Below are 12,843 nucleotides of genomic sequence, written 5' to 3' on the forward strand. Positions count from 1 at the left end.
TGAGGGCTGATAACACTCTATACAATTAGAAGAATAAAATCTTTCTGTCTTCAGGGGGCTCTAAGTAGAGCACACAACATCCACTACACCCATTTTCTCAAATTTTCAAACCCATCCAAGTCACACAGAAGGCTCATAAAGACACAGATTGCTCGGCCTCAACCCCAGGATTTTTGATTCAGTAGTTCCAGGGAGAAGCCTGAGAATTTGCATCTCTAACAAGTTCTCAGGTGATGCTGAATCTGCTGAGCTGGTAACTGCACTTGGAGAACCACACTGAAGCCACAAAATGTGTGTAAAGTTATTTTACTTACCTATTTATTTACTTATTCATTCTCTTATTTATTTTCATGGTAGTGGGGGTTGGATTCAGGGCCTTGCGCTTGCTTACTAGGCAAGTGCTTCACCACTTGAGCCACACCCAGCCCTTTTTGCGTCAGCTATTTTTCGAATAGGGTCCTCAAATTTATGGCTCGATGACCTGGACCATGCTGTTCCTATTTACACTTCTTGTGTAGCTGGGATGACAGATGCAAACCACCATGCCTACCTTTGTTTACTGGTTAAGATAGGGTCTTCCTAACTTTTGCCCAAGGTGGCCTCAAACTGTGATCCTCCTGATCTCCTCCTGTGTAGCTAGAATTACTGGCATGAGCCAGTGTGCCCGGGATTATAGTCACGAGTCACTGCACCTAGCAACGTGTATGATTTCTGACCGTTCATACCGCACTTACCACTTGCTGCCTTGTGCTGTGTCTGTATGCATCAGCTTTCTCTGAGCTGTATCCCCTGAAGAACGCGGACCTCTACAGACCACGGTATGGCTACTGCTCCTCATGAAAGTGCATGGAAAGCCACTGATGGAACCTGAGTGGAATGACAGCATGCTCATCTTTATATTTCAAAAGGAACACAGTGGGGGCAGTGAGTGCTGACTTGCATTGGTGAGCAGAAGGAAGTTGCCAAAGATGCCAGTAATGTTTACAGTGGACCAGGGGAGAGTTAGTAAAAAGTAATTTGAACTAGTGAAGATGGGGAGAAGTAGACATCTCAATATTTAGGTGACAACAGTGACAGGACCAAGAGATGAACTAGATGTCAGGGGTGAGAGATTATGCAAGTTGAATTTCTGCTTGGGGGGGGGGCGTGTTTGAAGTGCCATTATCCAAACGCTTGAAGATAAATGGCTGGCAGGACATAAGACCCTCAGATACAGAGTTAGTGCAACTCTTTTGGTTTTTTATTCTCAAAAGTCAAGTTTCAAATGCTTTAAAAAAAAAAAATTCCCTGAGTTGGTGCAATGGTTCAAGTAGTAAGAGTGTCTGCCTAGATTCAAGCGCAAGGCCCTGAGTTCATACCCGGGTGTGCTCCCCAAAAAAAAAAAACTTCTTAATTATTTCATTTTTCTTCTTTTCTTCCTTTTCTACACAAACATTGATTTTTACTCCACATAATATTCCTAGTGTAAGAAGATGGATGTGCTGCAGTTTTTATCTTCAGAGAATAATTCTCTGAATATTTGACCATCAAAAACTGATTTAAATTTTCCTAAGAGAACATCTTGTTCTGAACTGGCAGTACCCAAAAGAAAAGTGACAAAGAACATCACATGAGCTGGCATTATTGCCAGAAAGTACATCAGCACCTTGCTAAATTTGTTCTCCTCAGACACAAACTCTACCCATTATGATAACATAAAAAAGGAGGAAAACAGGAAAGGTGACATAATGGGGAGTATGATCAAACAGAGTAATAAACACCACGATCTGATTCAAGCACACCTTCTAGCAAGAAGTAGAGGTGCTTGAAATAATGATACCCCTGGGACATTAAGGGAATTTTGCTATTTTGAAAGGAGTGTAGAACCCTAGGCTTTAAACTTAAAAGGTTTAGGAGTCTTTCTATAGTTCCAATGTGAATGAGTGAATATATGTATCTTTTATTTAATCTGTCAAATGAATATAATACTGGGTTCTGTTTTCAGAACACAATACTATTATATCAGTTAGAAATAGGTTTTCAAAAATTTCCGAATCTTAGTAGACTTGTAAGGTAACAAGCAAGGGAGATTTTTTTGCCACCCATCATTTGAAATGGACTGAATTGAACCAGGTATAGTGGTACACACTTGTAATCCCAGCACTCAAGAGGCCAAGAAGAAGGATTGAGGCCTGACTACATAGTAAGACCCTGTCTCAAAACAATGGATTAAGTTATGTAAAAAATTCATTAGTCATTTGCTACTGACCAGTGATCAAATGGAATTGCTCCCCATTTAAATTTTTTATTTCCATTTTAAAAACTATCTCTTCATTAAAACATTTATACTTTTGTGCTTGTTAAACTTCTTGCCTCCCTTCCTTAGACACTGCCACAAAATATATTATAATATATATATTAATACTCTTTAAGAAGAAATTCATTTGGAATATTTCAATTCCAGTTTCAGTTTATGCATTTATAAATAATGTCATTCTGTGGACATATGAGCCAGAAAGTAGCATTTATCTCTCATCACAAAGCCAATTTGATTCTAAGTCTTGAAGAGATATGGGACATAAAGGTTCCAAAGTACCAAGTTCATGTTGCAAAACCCACAGTTTCCAACAAAGAAAGCACATGCTAAGTGTGACCTCCAGGCCACACAGCATCAAGAAGTTGCTAGCAGACTAACTATATCCTCAATCCCAACAAATATCAAAAGCGCAGGTTATTCAACCAACATTTACTAAATACCTACTGCATACCTGTTACTGCAAGATGCTTCAACACTATGATAAAGCTTTCTGACATCATTTTAAAAAGCACTATGAGGCTTAAGATCACTCCTTACTTTCATATGGCTGGCTTTACCTTTGTGCTTACTTCACCTGACTCTCTTCAGAGAATTCCAGAATGGAGGATCCTTAACGAAGTGAACTGAGGTATCTACAACAGATCTGGGCCAAGGGTGGTGAAAATTCCTATCTGTCATTCAGAAGGGAATCAAGAAATAGAACTCAAGGCAGTTCCCAGGATCAGGGTCACCAAGATGAACACAGCAGAGACTCTTAGGAGTGACTCCCCTAATCTAAGTTCTCCTGTCATGATTTTCCTGACAATCCTCCTACTCTCCTTTCCCCTACAGAAGAATTCCATGTAATTCAAGCCCTCATTTTACAGACCATGCAACTAAAGCTCCCGAGGAACAAGAGGCCCCATAGCTCAGAAGGTGAAACTTTATAATCCCAGGCCTCATTTTAGTTCAACCAACTCAGTCTTCTTGAGGAAGAGCCCAGACAAACACATTTTCAACAGTCTCCCCAAGTATTTCTAACGCAGTAAGTCATGCCTGGTCTGGGGACCAGCTAGCTCTGAGGACTATGGGACAGATTCAGGATATGCTGATGAGACTAGATCACATGTCAAGTCCCTGGTTTTCAGACTAGTTTTTCGTTTTTTGGTTTTTTTTTTTAATTATGAGGGATACATAAGGTCAGAACCAGCACCAACCAAGCCAGATGTAGGAAAGGTCAGAATTATTAACACAGCAAGGGGCTCCAGACAACCAAACCACAGGGAAAGAAATAACATGGTAAATGCAGGCAGTTAGGAGTCAGTGTAGATTGTGGGCAGAGAGGAGAGTGGAAACAATTTACTCCTGAAGGCTGATTTCATTAACTGTGAATCACTTTTGCAACCAGCACTGAATAGAGTTGCATACCCCAGGGTTGTATTTCAGCCACAGAAAACAGAGAATGTTCTAGCACTGGGCCAGATGAAGAACTCAGTTTGATTTCATTCATCCCCCATGACAACTATTTCTGAACCCTGCAAAAGAACTTGCCCTATGCAGAGCTACCTTGTCTGTTCTCAGATTCATTTTATGATAAATAACCCTTGAAAAACCACAGATTCCCTGTATGTAGGAATGTTAACTGATACATCTTTACAAGAGGCTGTCAGTATCTATCACCATTTAAAATAACCCTGTGCTTTGAGATAGCAGTTAGACTCCCAGGAATTTTCCCTACAGCAGTATCTGCACAAGTTGCCAAACTTATGCATAGGTACAAATAGATTGACTGAAATATTTTTAACAAAGAAAACTAAAAATATCCTTCCTATTATTGCTTATACTCTCTCTTCAACAAAATTAGAGATAAGGGCAAAATAGTTTCTGCTGGGTACTGAGGGGGTGGCGGGGAGAGGGAGGGGGCGGAGTGGGTGGTAAGGGAGGGGGTGGGGGCAGGGGGAAAAAATGACCCAAGCCTTGTATGCACATATGAATAATAAAACAATAAATAAATAAAAACTACAAATAACCCAAATATTCATTGATGGGGGAATGCTTAAGAAAATTGATTAAGCTATTTTAAAAAGAGTAATACCTATAGTATTATATAGTACTTTCATGAGACATATAAAATATATTACTTATATTATGATTTCCCATTTTTTGGAGGGTGTTCTGGAAGGAACCTAGGACAGCACACATGGTAACACAGGTGCTCTAACACTGAGCTATATCCAGCCCAACTCCATTTTGGTTTATAAAAACCAAATTTAAATTATATGTACTATGTATGTTTACAAATCATGTTCACTATATGTCAATATACACATGTATTAAATATATTTGTAATGATTAGAAAAAAGTTTGGAAAAGTAGACTGTTGATAGTAGTTACCTACTGCCACAGCTTTGAGAGAAGAGTAAAACTCACAGAATAACAGATTCCAAGCATATTTTGCTTATTTTTTCTCTTTTTTTTCTTTGGAAGGGGTGTTTTTTGTTTTTATTTTATGAGACAAGCTCTTGCTACGTTGCCCAGGGGGCTAAGTGGCTAAGCCTGGCCTCAAACTCAAGACCCTCCTGCCTTAGCCTTTGTTTATGTTTTCCTTAGTTTCTAGTTTTACACTATGTATTTTATTGCTTTGATCATTGAAAATAATAATACAGAGTTTTCTTTAAAAAATTGATAAATGATTAGACATAAGATGTTCTTTGGGGGAGGACAGTACTGGGGGCTGAACTAGGGGCCTCACGCTTGCTAGGCAAGCTCTAGCATTTAAGCCAAGACCCAGCCCCAGGAATAATATTTTCTTAAGAAAGATAGTAGACAAAATAATCAGAGTGAAAAGATGAGAAATCACTGCAAGGCTCTCTTCTCCTCTGTGGGTCACATTTTGTGTCTCCTCTTTAAAAACTATGGTAGTTGGAACAAATGCTTTAGAACACTGTTTAGCCTATGAACTAAAGTTTTGTGTCTCCTTTTAACCTTCTCCTCCTAGTCTTCCCACATCCATAGCAACCCTAAATAAAAGGTTCTCCAACTTCAGAGATCATTGATAACAAAAACAGAAGGAAAAAAAATCACCCGATCTGGCCACTAGAGGGGGAACATTACACATAAAACCACTTTAAGCTGCCACTTCACAGAAAAATATTTACAAGGGTAGTAGGCTCTCAAAAAGACTGTTGTAAGCTAAAAGCCCACAAGCACTAACCACTGTGATTCAGCCTTTGGCTTGCCTAATATGTACTAATGCAAAAGGTTTCATTAAGGAGTATAAAATCACAAATGTGAATGTGGTTCTCATACTACCAAGGTTACCCCCACACTCACCACCAAAGTGAATATTTACAAATGTTCTGGAACAGAAGCAAATGTTGAGTTGGAAGCAATCCTGAAACTGTGTCTTAAGAAACAATGCCCCATTTTGAAACCAGCAAGAGTTAGGAGTAGTAAGAAACTTTAGCTTCATTTCACAAAGACCAAGGAACTTAATCTTATCGAGGATGTCCTCCGTATACTTTTTCAGACTGCAGCTGAACCAACATGATGCAGCACACTTTCCCTTTCCTTCTTCACACACTGATCTCTGCCCTCTCTATCTGCTGCATTCTTTTCATGTATTGGAGCCTGGCACAAATGAGCTGATAACGTACCTTTTGATCTTCATTATTTCCAGCAAATGTTTCCCATATACCCAACCTTCTCTCGCTCCACCACTGAAACAAATTCACTCCTTTAGACACATAAATCACTTTCTAAAAAAAGAAGTGATACATTCTGCAGGGGGTAAAAAAGGTGTGGTGCAATTATGTCATTCTTAAATGTGTAGTCTTAACCTTAGATATCTCATTACCATATTGAAAAATCTGCAGTGTGACTAAAGTGTGGACATTCAAAGTTTGGAATGGATTTAAAGCAGGTCAAAGTTTTATATATATTTCACCCTACACTATTTTAACCTGCCTCGATCCTACCTTTTCTAGAAGTACTTCCACTTAATTTCAAAATCTGAAGAACAAATAGGCTTAGTAGGGGGGAAAGGGGATAAAGAAGAAAGATAGAGGGATGAATTCAGCTATGATACATTGTAAGAACTTTTGTAAACGTTACAACGTACCCCCAGTACAATAGTATAATAAATTTTAAAAAATAGGTTTAGTAACTTGTTCAAAGTCACAACTCTAGTGAGTAGCAGTAGGACAAGAATTTAGACCTAGACAGTCTGGCTCCAGAGCTGATGTTCTTAACCACGAATCTATTCCTCCTCCTTGTTTTTGCCTTTTTTTTCCTCCTTGAGGCTATTACTTGCCCAAGTAATCGCCCCTACACCCCTCTATACCTCAAACTCACTATAAAACTGCAGGTTCTATGATATAGTAGAAAGGACAAAAGTCACAAAAATGGTGTGAGTCCTGATTCTGCCTCATTCCACCATGTCACCCAGGACACCTTGCAAATATTTGGGAGTCCTAGTTTCTGATACACAGATTGCGAATATAAACCCAAAATTAACCAGTTCCTCCCACTACTGTGCTTCACATTAAATTAAATCATGGACTTAAAGCACAGAGTATTGTGCCTAGCACCTAGGAGGTACCTAAACTTGCTGGCTGGAAAGCAAACCAGAAAAGAGATGGAGTGATCACAGTTTATAGCGCACTGATAACAGTGTCTACCAGGGGACAGTGAGGCAGGTGCTTCAGAAAGTAACATTTTGACCTTTCTTGCTGACTCCAGCCACCATCTAGAGGGGAGATGCTGGTAACAACATTCAAGATCCCACCTCCTGTCACCTCAAGTAGAGGCTACAATAGCCAGGGAATCTTACATGACATGTACCTAAGAGTTGTGAAGCTCTCTTTGGGAGTCCTTCTATATCAATGTGATTCCAACTGCAGGACTAGTTAGGGTGGTAGGGCATGCAGAGAATTATGTTTCAGAAGACCTGGGTCCACTATCACTGTCTGTAGAAAATATAACAACCCACGGTTCACTTAACAAGTTCACTTAACTTGTTTTTGTGGTCAATTCTTCTTTATGTCCTCAGAAGAGATGGAGCAGGGCTGGTCATTTTCTGCCAAGACACTCTTAGTTTTAGACCTTGCTTTTCTCCTAGCTCCCAAAGTTTTGGGGTTTCAGAATCCTTTTATGCTTCTAGAAATAATTGAGGACCCCAAAGAGCTTTTGTAATATGGGTTATATCTGGAGATATTTAACATATTAATAACTAATACTGGAAAACCTATATAACAAAAACATATGAGTTTATATTCTTTGAGCCATCAGACTACATACCATGTAGTCTCTGGAAATTCCATAGTATTCACTCATGAATTAATAGGAATAAAAAAGGCAAATAATATTATTACAAAATTAGTGTTGACTCACAGACACCCTCCACAATGGGGAAAGTCTCCAGGGTTCCTAAACCACACTTCAAGAACTGCTGAGCTAGAAAAAAAAAACCTACTACACCAATCCATGTGAGTCCTGTCTACCAAACCCTAAACTATTCTCCTTTGGACATCATTTAAATCTGGTAATTTATGAAGTTAGAACATAGATCCTGAACCAATAAACTCAGAGAAAAGGAAGAATGTGAAAGACTAGGCAGGCTGGGCATGGTGGCTCACACCTGTAAATCCCAGCTCCTTGGGAGGCAGAGATAGGAGGGTCACAGTTTGAGGCCAGCCAAGGCAAAAAAGTTAGGGAGACCCTATTTCAAAGAACAAGCTAGATGTGGTGATATATACCTATAACCTCAAGTACACAGAAGGCAGAGGTAGGAAGATTGTGGTCTGAAACCAGCCTGAGCAAAAACGTGCAAGACCCTACTTGAAAAATAATTAAAGCAAAAAAGGTTGGAGATATGACTCAAGTGGTACAGTGCTTGCCTAGCAAGTTCAAGACCCTGAGTTCAATCCCCAGTACCAGCAAAAATAAATAAGTAAGTAGGCAGAACTGCCTAACCAACTATGCCCTAAAACTGAAATGCTCGAAAAAGAGCAGAGGGAACATTTTACAGGTTGATCAACATCTCATAGGCCAACACATTGCCCTCCCTTTCTTGTTTTCCCTTTTAATTACTATAATGCCCACAAGTGACATTTTCATTGATTGTGAGGTAGATCCAAGAGGACCAACTTCAAAATTACACAACATAGCAAAGATCAGATCCAATTTTCACTTCATATGGAAATTTCATAGGCCAGACAGACCATGTTGTACAAGGAATTTCCAAATTCAGAGGTCTGGAATGGCAGATTTTGGGGAGAAGAGGGCAAGTTCACACTTTCATACGCAGTCTTTGTTCTCTCTTGCTTAGTCCATTTTGCTCTGTTTACTACTGTAACCCTATAACTGACCAGGCCCATCTGGCACATTCCTCCTGTTCTTAATGATCATATACATAGTAGGAAGGCCTTGGAAGCACCTATCCATACACATTGTGCTAAACACTTTATTTTTGCATCATGTCTCTTCATAACCAAAGAGGTATGTATTATCACCAACAGTATTTTACCACTGAGGATATTACCTGCCAAAAGGTGACCCATGTAAACAATCAGTGGTTCAGGGATATGATCCTAGACAACCTCATTCCAAGGCTTTCTTCACACCATGCCAAGCTGCCTGAACAGATTAAAGAGGCATCCTTCCTATGTCATTTACAGATAAAAAAAAATAAGACCTTACTTGACAAGTCTGAATTAGAGAAAAACTGTTGACTGAAAACACAAGCAACAAGAGCCCTTCCCCCAAAGGCACAAAAAAATGTAAGTGAACCTTTCATCAGCCTGCCTGACAAAGAGAGTCTTAGCTCTTATCTCTTTTCCCCTGGTGCCCTTTTAACTGGTTTCATTTTTCTCCTAAGTGTTGTTTCAGAGTTTCTAATGTTACCCTGTTGAGGTGCCAAACTGATATGTTGGGAAAGAGCTGCTCTGATCAGTCTTCATCTCCTTCAGCAAAAAAAAAAAAAAAAAAACAAGGAGACAAGGAGTTTGTCAAACATGGCCTAAATCCAGGGGCAGCAGTAGAGGCTGGAGAGCAATCCTATCTGACCTTCAATTATTCTGAAATTGAATCACTTTCTTGCCTGACAACTGTGACTAATTTCAAAGGCCCAACAAACCAATCTGCTCATGATGACTTTGGGGTCAATTACCATTTGGGGGCAGATTAGAATCTGATCTGAAGCTGAAAAATTCCACCCTATGGTGCTAATCTCTTGAACTTCCCCATCCTAAATAGAGCAAGTTTCAAAAACCAACGTTTCTTATTTCATAGTGTACCTGAATATTGTCTGTAATGATTTTGCTTAATCAAAAAATTAATTAAATTCCTGCTCTAATGGTCTAAGCACAAGACTCAGAGGAAGGAAGGAGTACTGGCCAACTGCCAAGGTTCCATCTGAGGCTGTTGGAGTTAATAATTTCCATGGTGTTTTAAGCATTAGAAACAACAAAGGCCAGCTTTCACTAGTAGCACTACTGATTCTGGCAAACGTGTAAAAATGGGGCCTGTTCTAAGATAACTTATATTACAGAGAATTAAGTTTTCAATAAACAAAATGAAACCAACAGTCAAGAAACTGGGTAATTCTGCTATTTTCTGATATTAATCAGAAAGGAAGTGCTGACATTAATGAAAATGGGCTGTGAATGGATTTGCTGAGATCACCCATAGCTGTTAAATGATTTGAAGTGGTATGAGGTGAGGATGGAGGAAGGAGACTCCTAAGGCATTTCTGGGAAAAATGAGGTCCTTGCGCAAACCACTGACCTTTCTCACACTTGCACATCTCTTGTAGATTACTTACTCTTACTTGATCCGTCATTCTTCATATGTAAATGAAATTAATCAGGTCTTCACTACATAGGTTGCAAACTGTACCCCACTGGCTAAATCTGACTACAGAAGGAATTTTACTATGTCTTCTTGTTTCTTTATCTCTCTCTCTCTTTCTCTCTCTCTCTCTTGAACTGGCTGCCAACATTAAAAACTCAGAAGATTTCACATAAAAATGCTACTCCTGGAGTTGGATAATTTAGCAACTCTAGGCTCACATTTCGGCAGGGCAGCCATGGGCAAGAACAGAGGAGTGACAGCCTCTTTAGAGACTTTACCCAGCCTGCTTCACCTGGTAACATTTCTTACCTAGCTCTGTACTTCCTTTCTTCCTCCTGAGCGCTATCCCGCAGGTTAATCCTCTTATGAGAAATACTGCTGTTGTTAATACTTGTGGAAGGAAGAAACACATGCATAGTACCACTTAAAAATGAAAAATAAAAATCCCTTACATATAAAAGTCCTGAGCTTTCAGGATGGAAAGCACGTGGCATTTCTTCCAAATATTCCTTTTGCTATGTCAGCTATGGGTTTTACTACACAGAAAATTCTATTTGAAACTTGAAAACTGAGGTTTATAAAATCATGAACTCTTCTGAAAAGGTGACTAACAAGAGAATGAGAATCTGGGATTTTTCATTACCTTACTTTATGCAAACACCAGAGTGAACAGTGAAGATAGGAAGCTAGAAATGACCCACTATTCCACTCTTTTGGAACCACTATTCCACCATGCCCTTACCTCAATAAACACTAAAATAAAATGGGACCTTCCATGTCTTTTGTCCCGGACAAATTTAAATCTTTATCCCCCAAAAGGTGGGAGACAGGGAGAAAAAAAATTCTAGAGTGATGCAGATTCATATTCCATTTTAAGCTATAGGCTAAACCATGCAAAATTTGAAGCATCAAAGCAATTTGATGTTTTCCAGGAAGAAAATATCACTCTTGATTACACCACCATCATCTGCTACCAGTGGCCCCTTCTAATGTATACAAGGCTTTGAGAAAGAAGATATGCCTGCTTTCCCCTCAACTAACATGTATACCTGAATATAAGGTAAGACTGCCCAGGTTTCTGGACCAAAAGACTGAGAAACAAACCTCAAATTCACTCCATGCTTCAATGGGGACAAAAAACAAAGAGTTAGAAACCAACCCAACTGAGGAAAAAGGTTGGCTATACTGAAACTGGTCCATAAACCAAATGATCTGTTCTACTACTAGTGTTTCTTTAATGCAAAAATAATTCCTAAGTGATTAGTGAGCAGAGTAGAGGCCTCAGAATGTGAAAGTCATGCTGGATATGTGATTTGCAACAATTTGATACGATCAGCTGAAAGCTTCCTTTCAATTAAAGAGAAAATCTTAGCAATGTATGAAGACCTTCAGGAAAAAAAAAGACCTAAAAATTCTTTGGAAGTGCCTTCCCTTAGTGCAAGTAATGGTTTATCGTCACAAATTCCACTAGATTAAGCTCTCTGGACAGCTAAAAGTGCACATAAAGATGCAACAAACACACTGCTCTCCATAAAAACTGGTTAATGTAGTTGTGTACACCCTGGACCAGTTTTACTTTTGAGGATGAGGTCTCCATTAGAAGCACATGACTTTAAGGGCTTGCATCTTGGAGAAAGGAAGAACTGCAAATGGCCAATCAGCTATCATGCTGGCTGCAAAGGCCAATGGAGATTTCATTAAGGTACTGATTTTATTAGGATAGTTACTCTGCGAATGCTTTCATACAATGAACAAAGTTCCCTAAGTTTTGAGTGGTCTGCTTCTACCACTGTTTTCTCCCCTTTTGTGTACAATTTTGCAGAGGAAGAGGTTTTTCAGGATTACATATACTATTGAGACCAAAATTATTACACTGCCATTTTGTTGGTCTTCTCATAAGCCAATATGCAATATTATAAAGTGTAGTGGCTATCACCGTCTGTAATCTGAGACACTATAGTTATAGAGAGTTATAAAGTGGTGTTGGGTCTGGAGACATAAGGCAGATGAGTATCCCATCTCCCATGGAGAGCACTATCACTCCTGAATCCTGAGGAGATGGAGGCCTGCATTCCTGCATCCTAAAGAAGAGATACAGATCTGCCACAGGGCTGATGAGCAAAATGCTCTCAAGATTGTTCCCTTCCAATAAAGGTGCAAACCAAACCAGTTCACCTGAGAAAGCCCTCAAATCCATGGCCAATGAGAAAAACCCACCTAACCCAGAGTTAGAACATCCATAAAAACCCTAGCCTTCACCTGAGCAGCGAGCTACTGGCCTCCGGGCTCCGCTGCAGTTCCCTAGCTGTAGCCTTTCCTTTCTCTCTAATAAATCCTACTTTATATACTGGCTTTGGCTCAGCATTCAGCTGCCTCACAAGCCAAAGGCAAGGACCCTCGACACCAGCACATAACACATACAGTGGTTTCTTTCTTTCTTTTTTTGATGTTCCTAGAGTTTGAACTCAGGGCTTCATGCTTATTAGGCAGGCACTCTACCACTTGAGCCACACCTCCAATCTAGACATGTGGTTATTAAATGGAAAAACTTGTTAGAATTTTGTTTTCAGTATTCTCCAAAACTGTGCTCCTGCTAAAAATGCAATTCTAAAGACTGTGCCCCGAAATACCCCAAAATGTTTATGGTATATAACATCAGTTAACAAGAAAAGTCAAAATACACACTAAAAGGTAAAAAATAAATGCAGGTGGGAGGT

At 39.4% G+C, this 12,843-nt stretch overlaps 1 protein-coding gene across 5 annotated transcripts in view; it reads right to left on the reverse strand.

Annotated features, from left to right (window-relative positions):
* The window catches only part of Sumf1 (sulfatase modifying factor 1), a 318,026-nt gene that overhangs the window by 238,989 nt on the left and 66,194 nt on the right, over window positions 1-12,843 (reverse strand). Inside the window, exon 9 of one of the 5 annotated variants that reach the window (XR_012436361.1) lies at window positions 735-867. The exons of 3 other annotated variants lie outside the window; for them this stretch is intronic. Coding sequence is in view for 1 of the 2 variants with exons in the window: in XM_074044283.1 (XP_073900384.1) it covers window positions 835-867 (33 nt within the window). In the remaining variant the exon portion in view is untranslated. Of the gene's footprint in view, window positions 1-18; window positions 868-12,843 lie in introns of those variants that run through there. One more of the 5 variants, XM_074044283.1, reaches the window with a different exon arrangement.

Source organism: Castor canadensis, chromosome 10 (genome assembly GCF_047511655.1).
Source record: "Castor canadensis chromosome 10, mCasCan1.hap1v2, whole genome shotgun sequence".
Classification (NCBI taxonomy): Eukaryota; Metazoa; Chordata; class Mammalia; order Rodentia; family Castoridae; genus Castor; species Castor canadensis.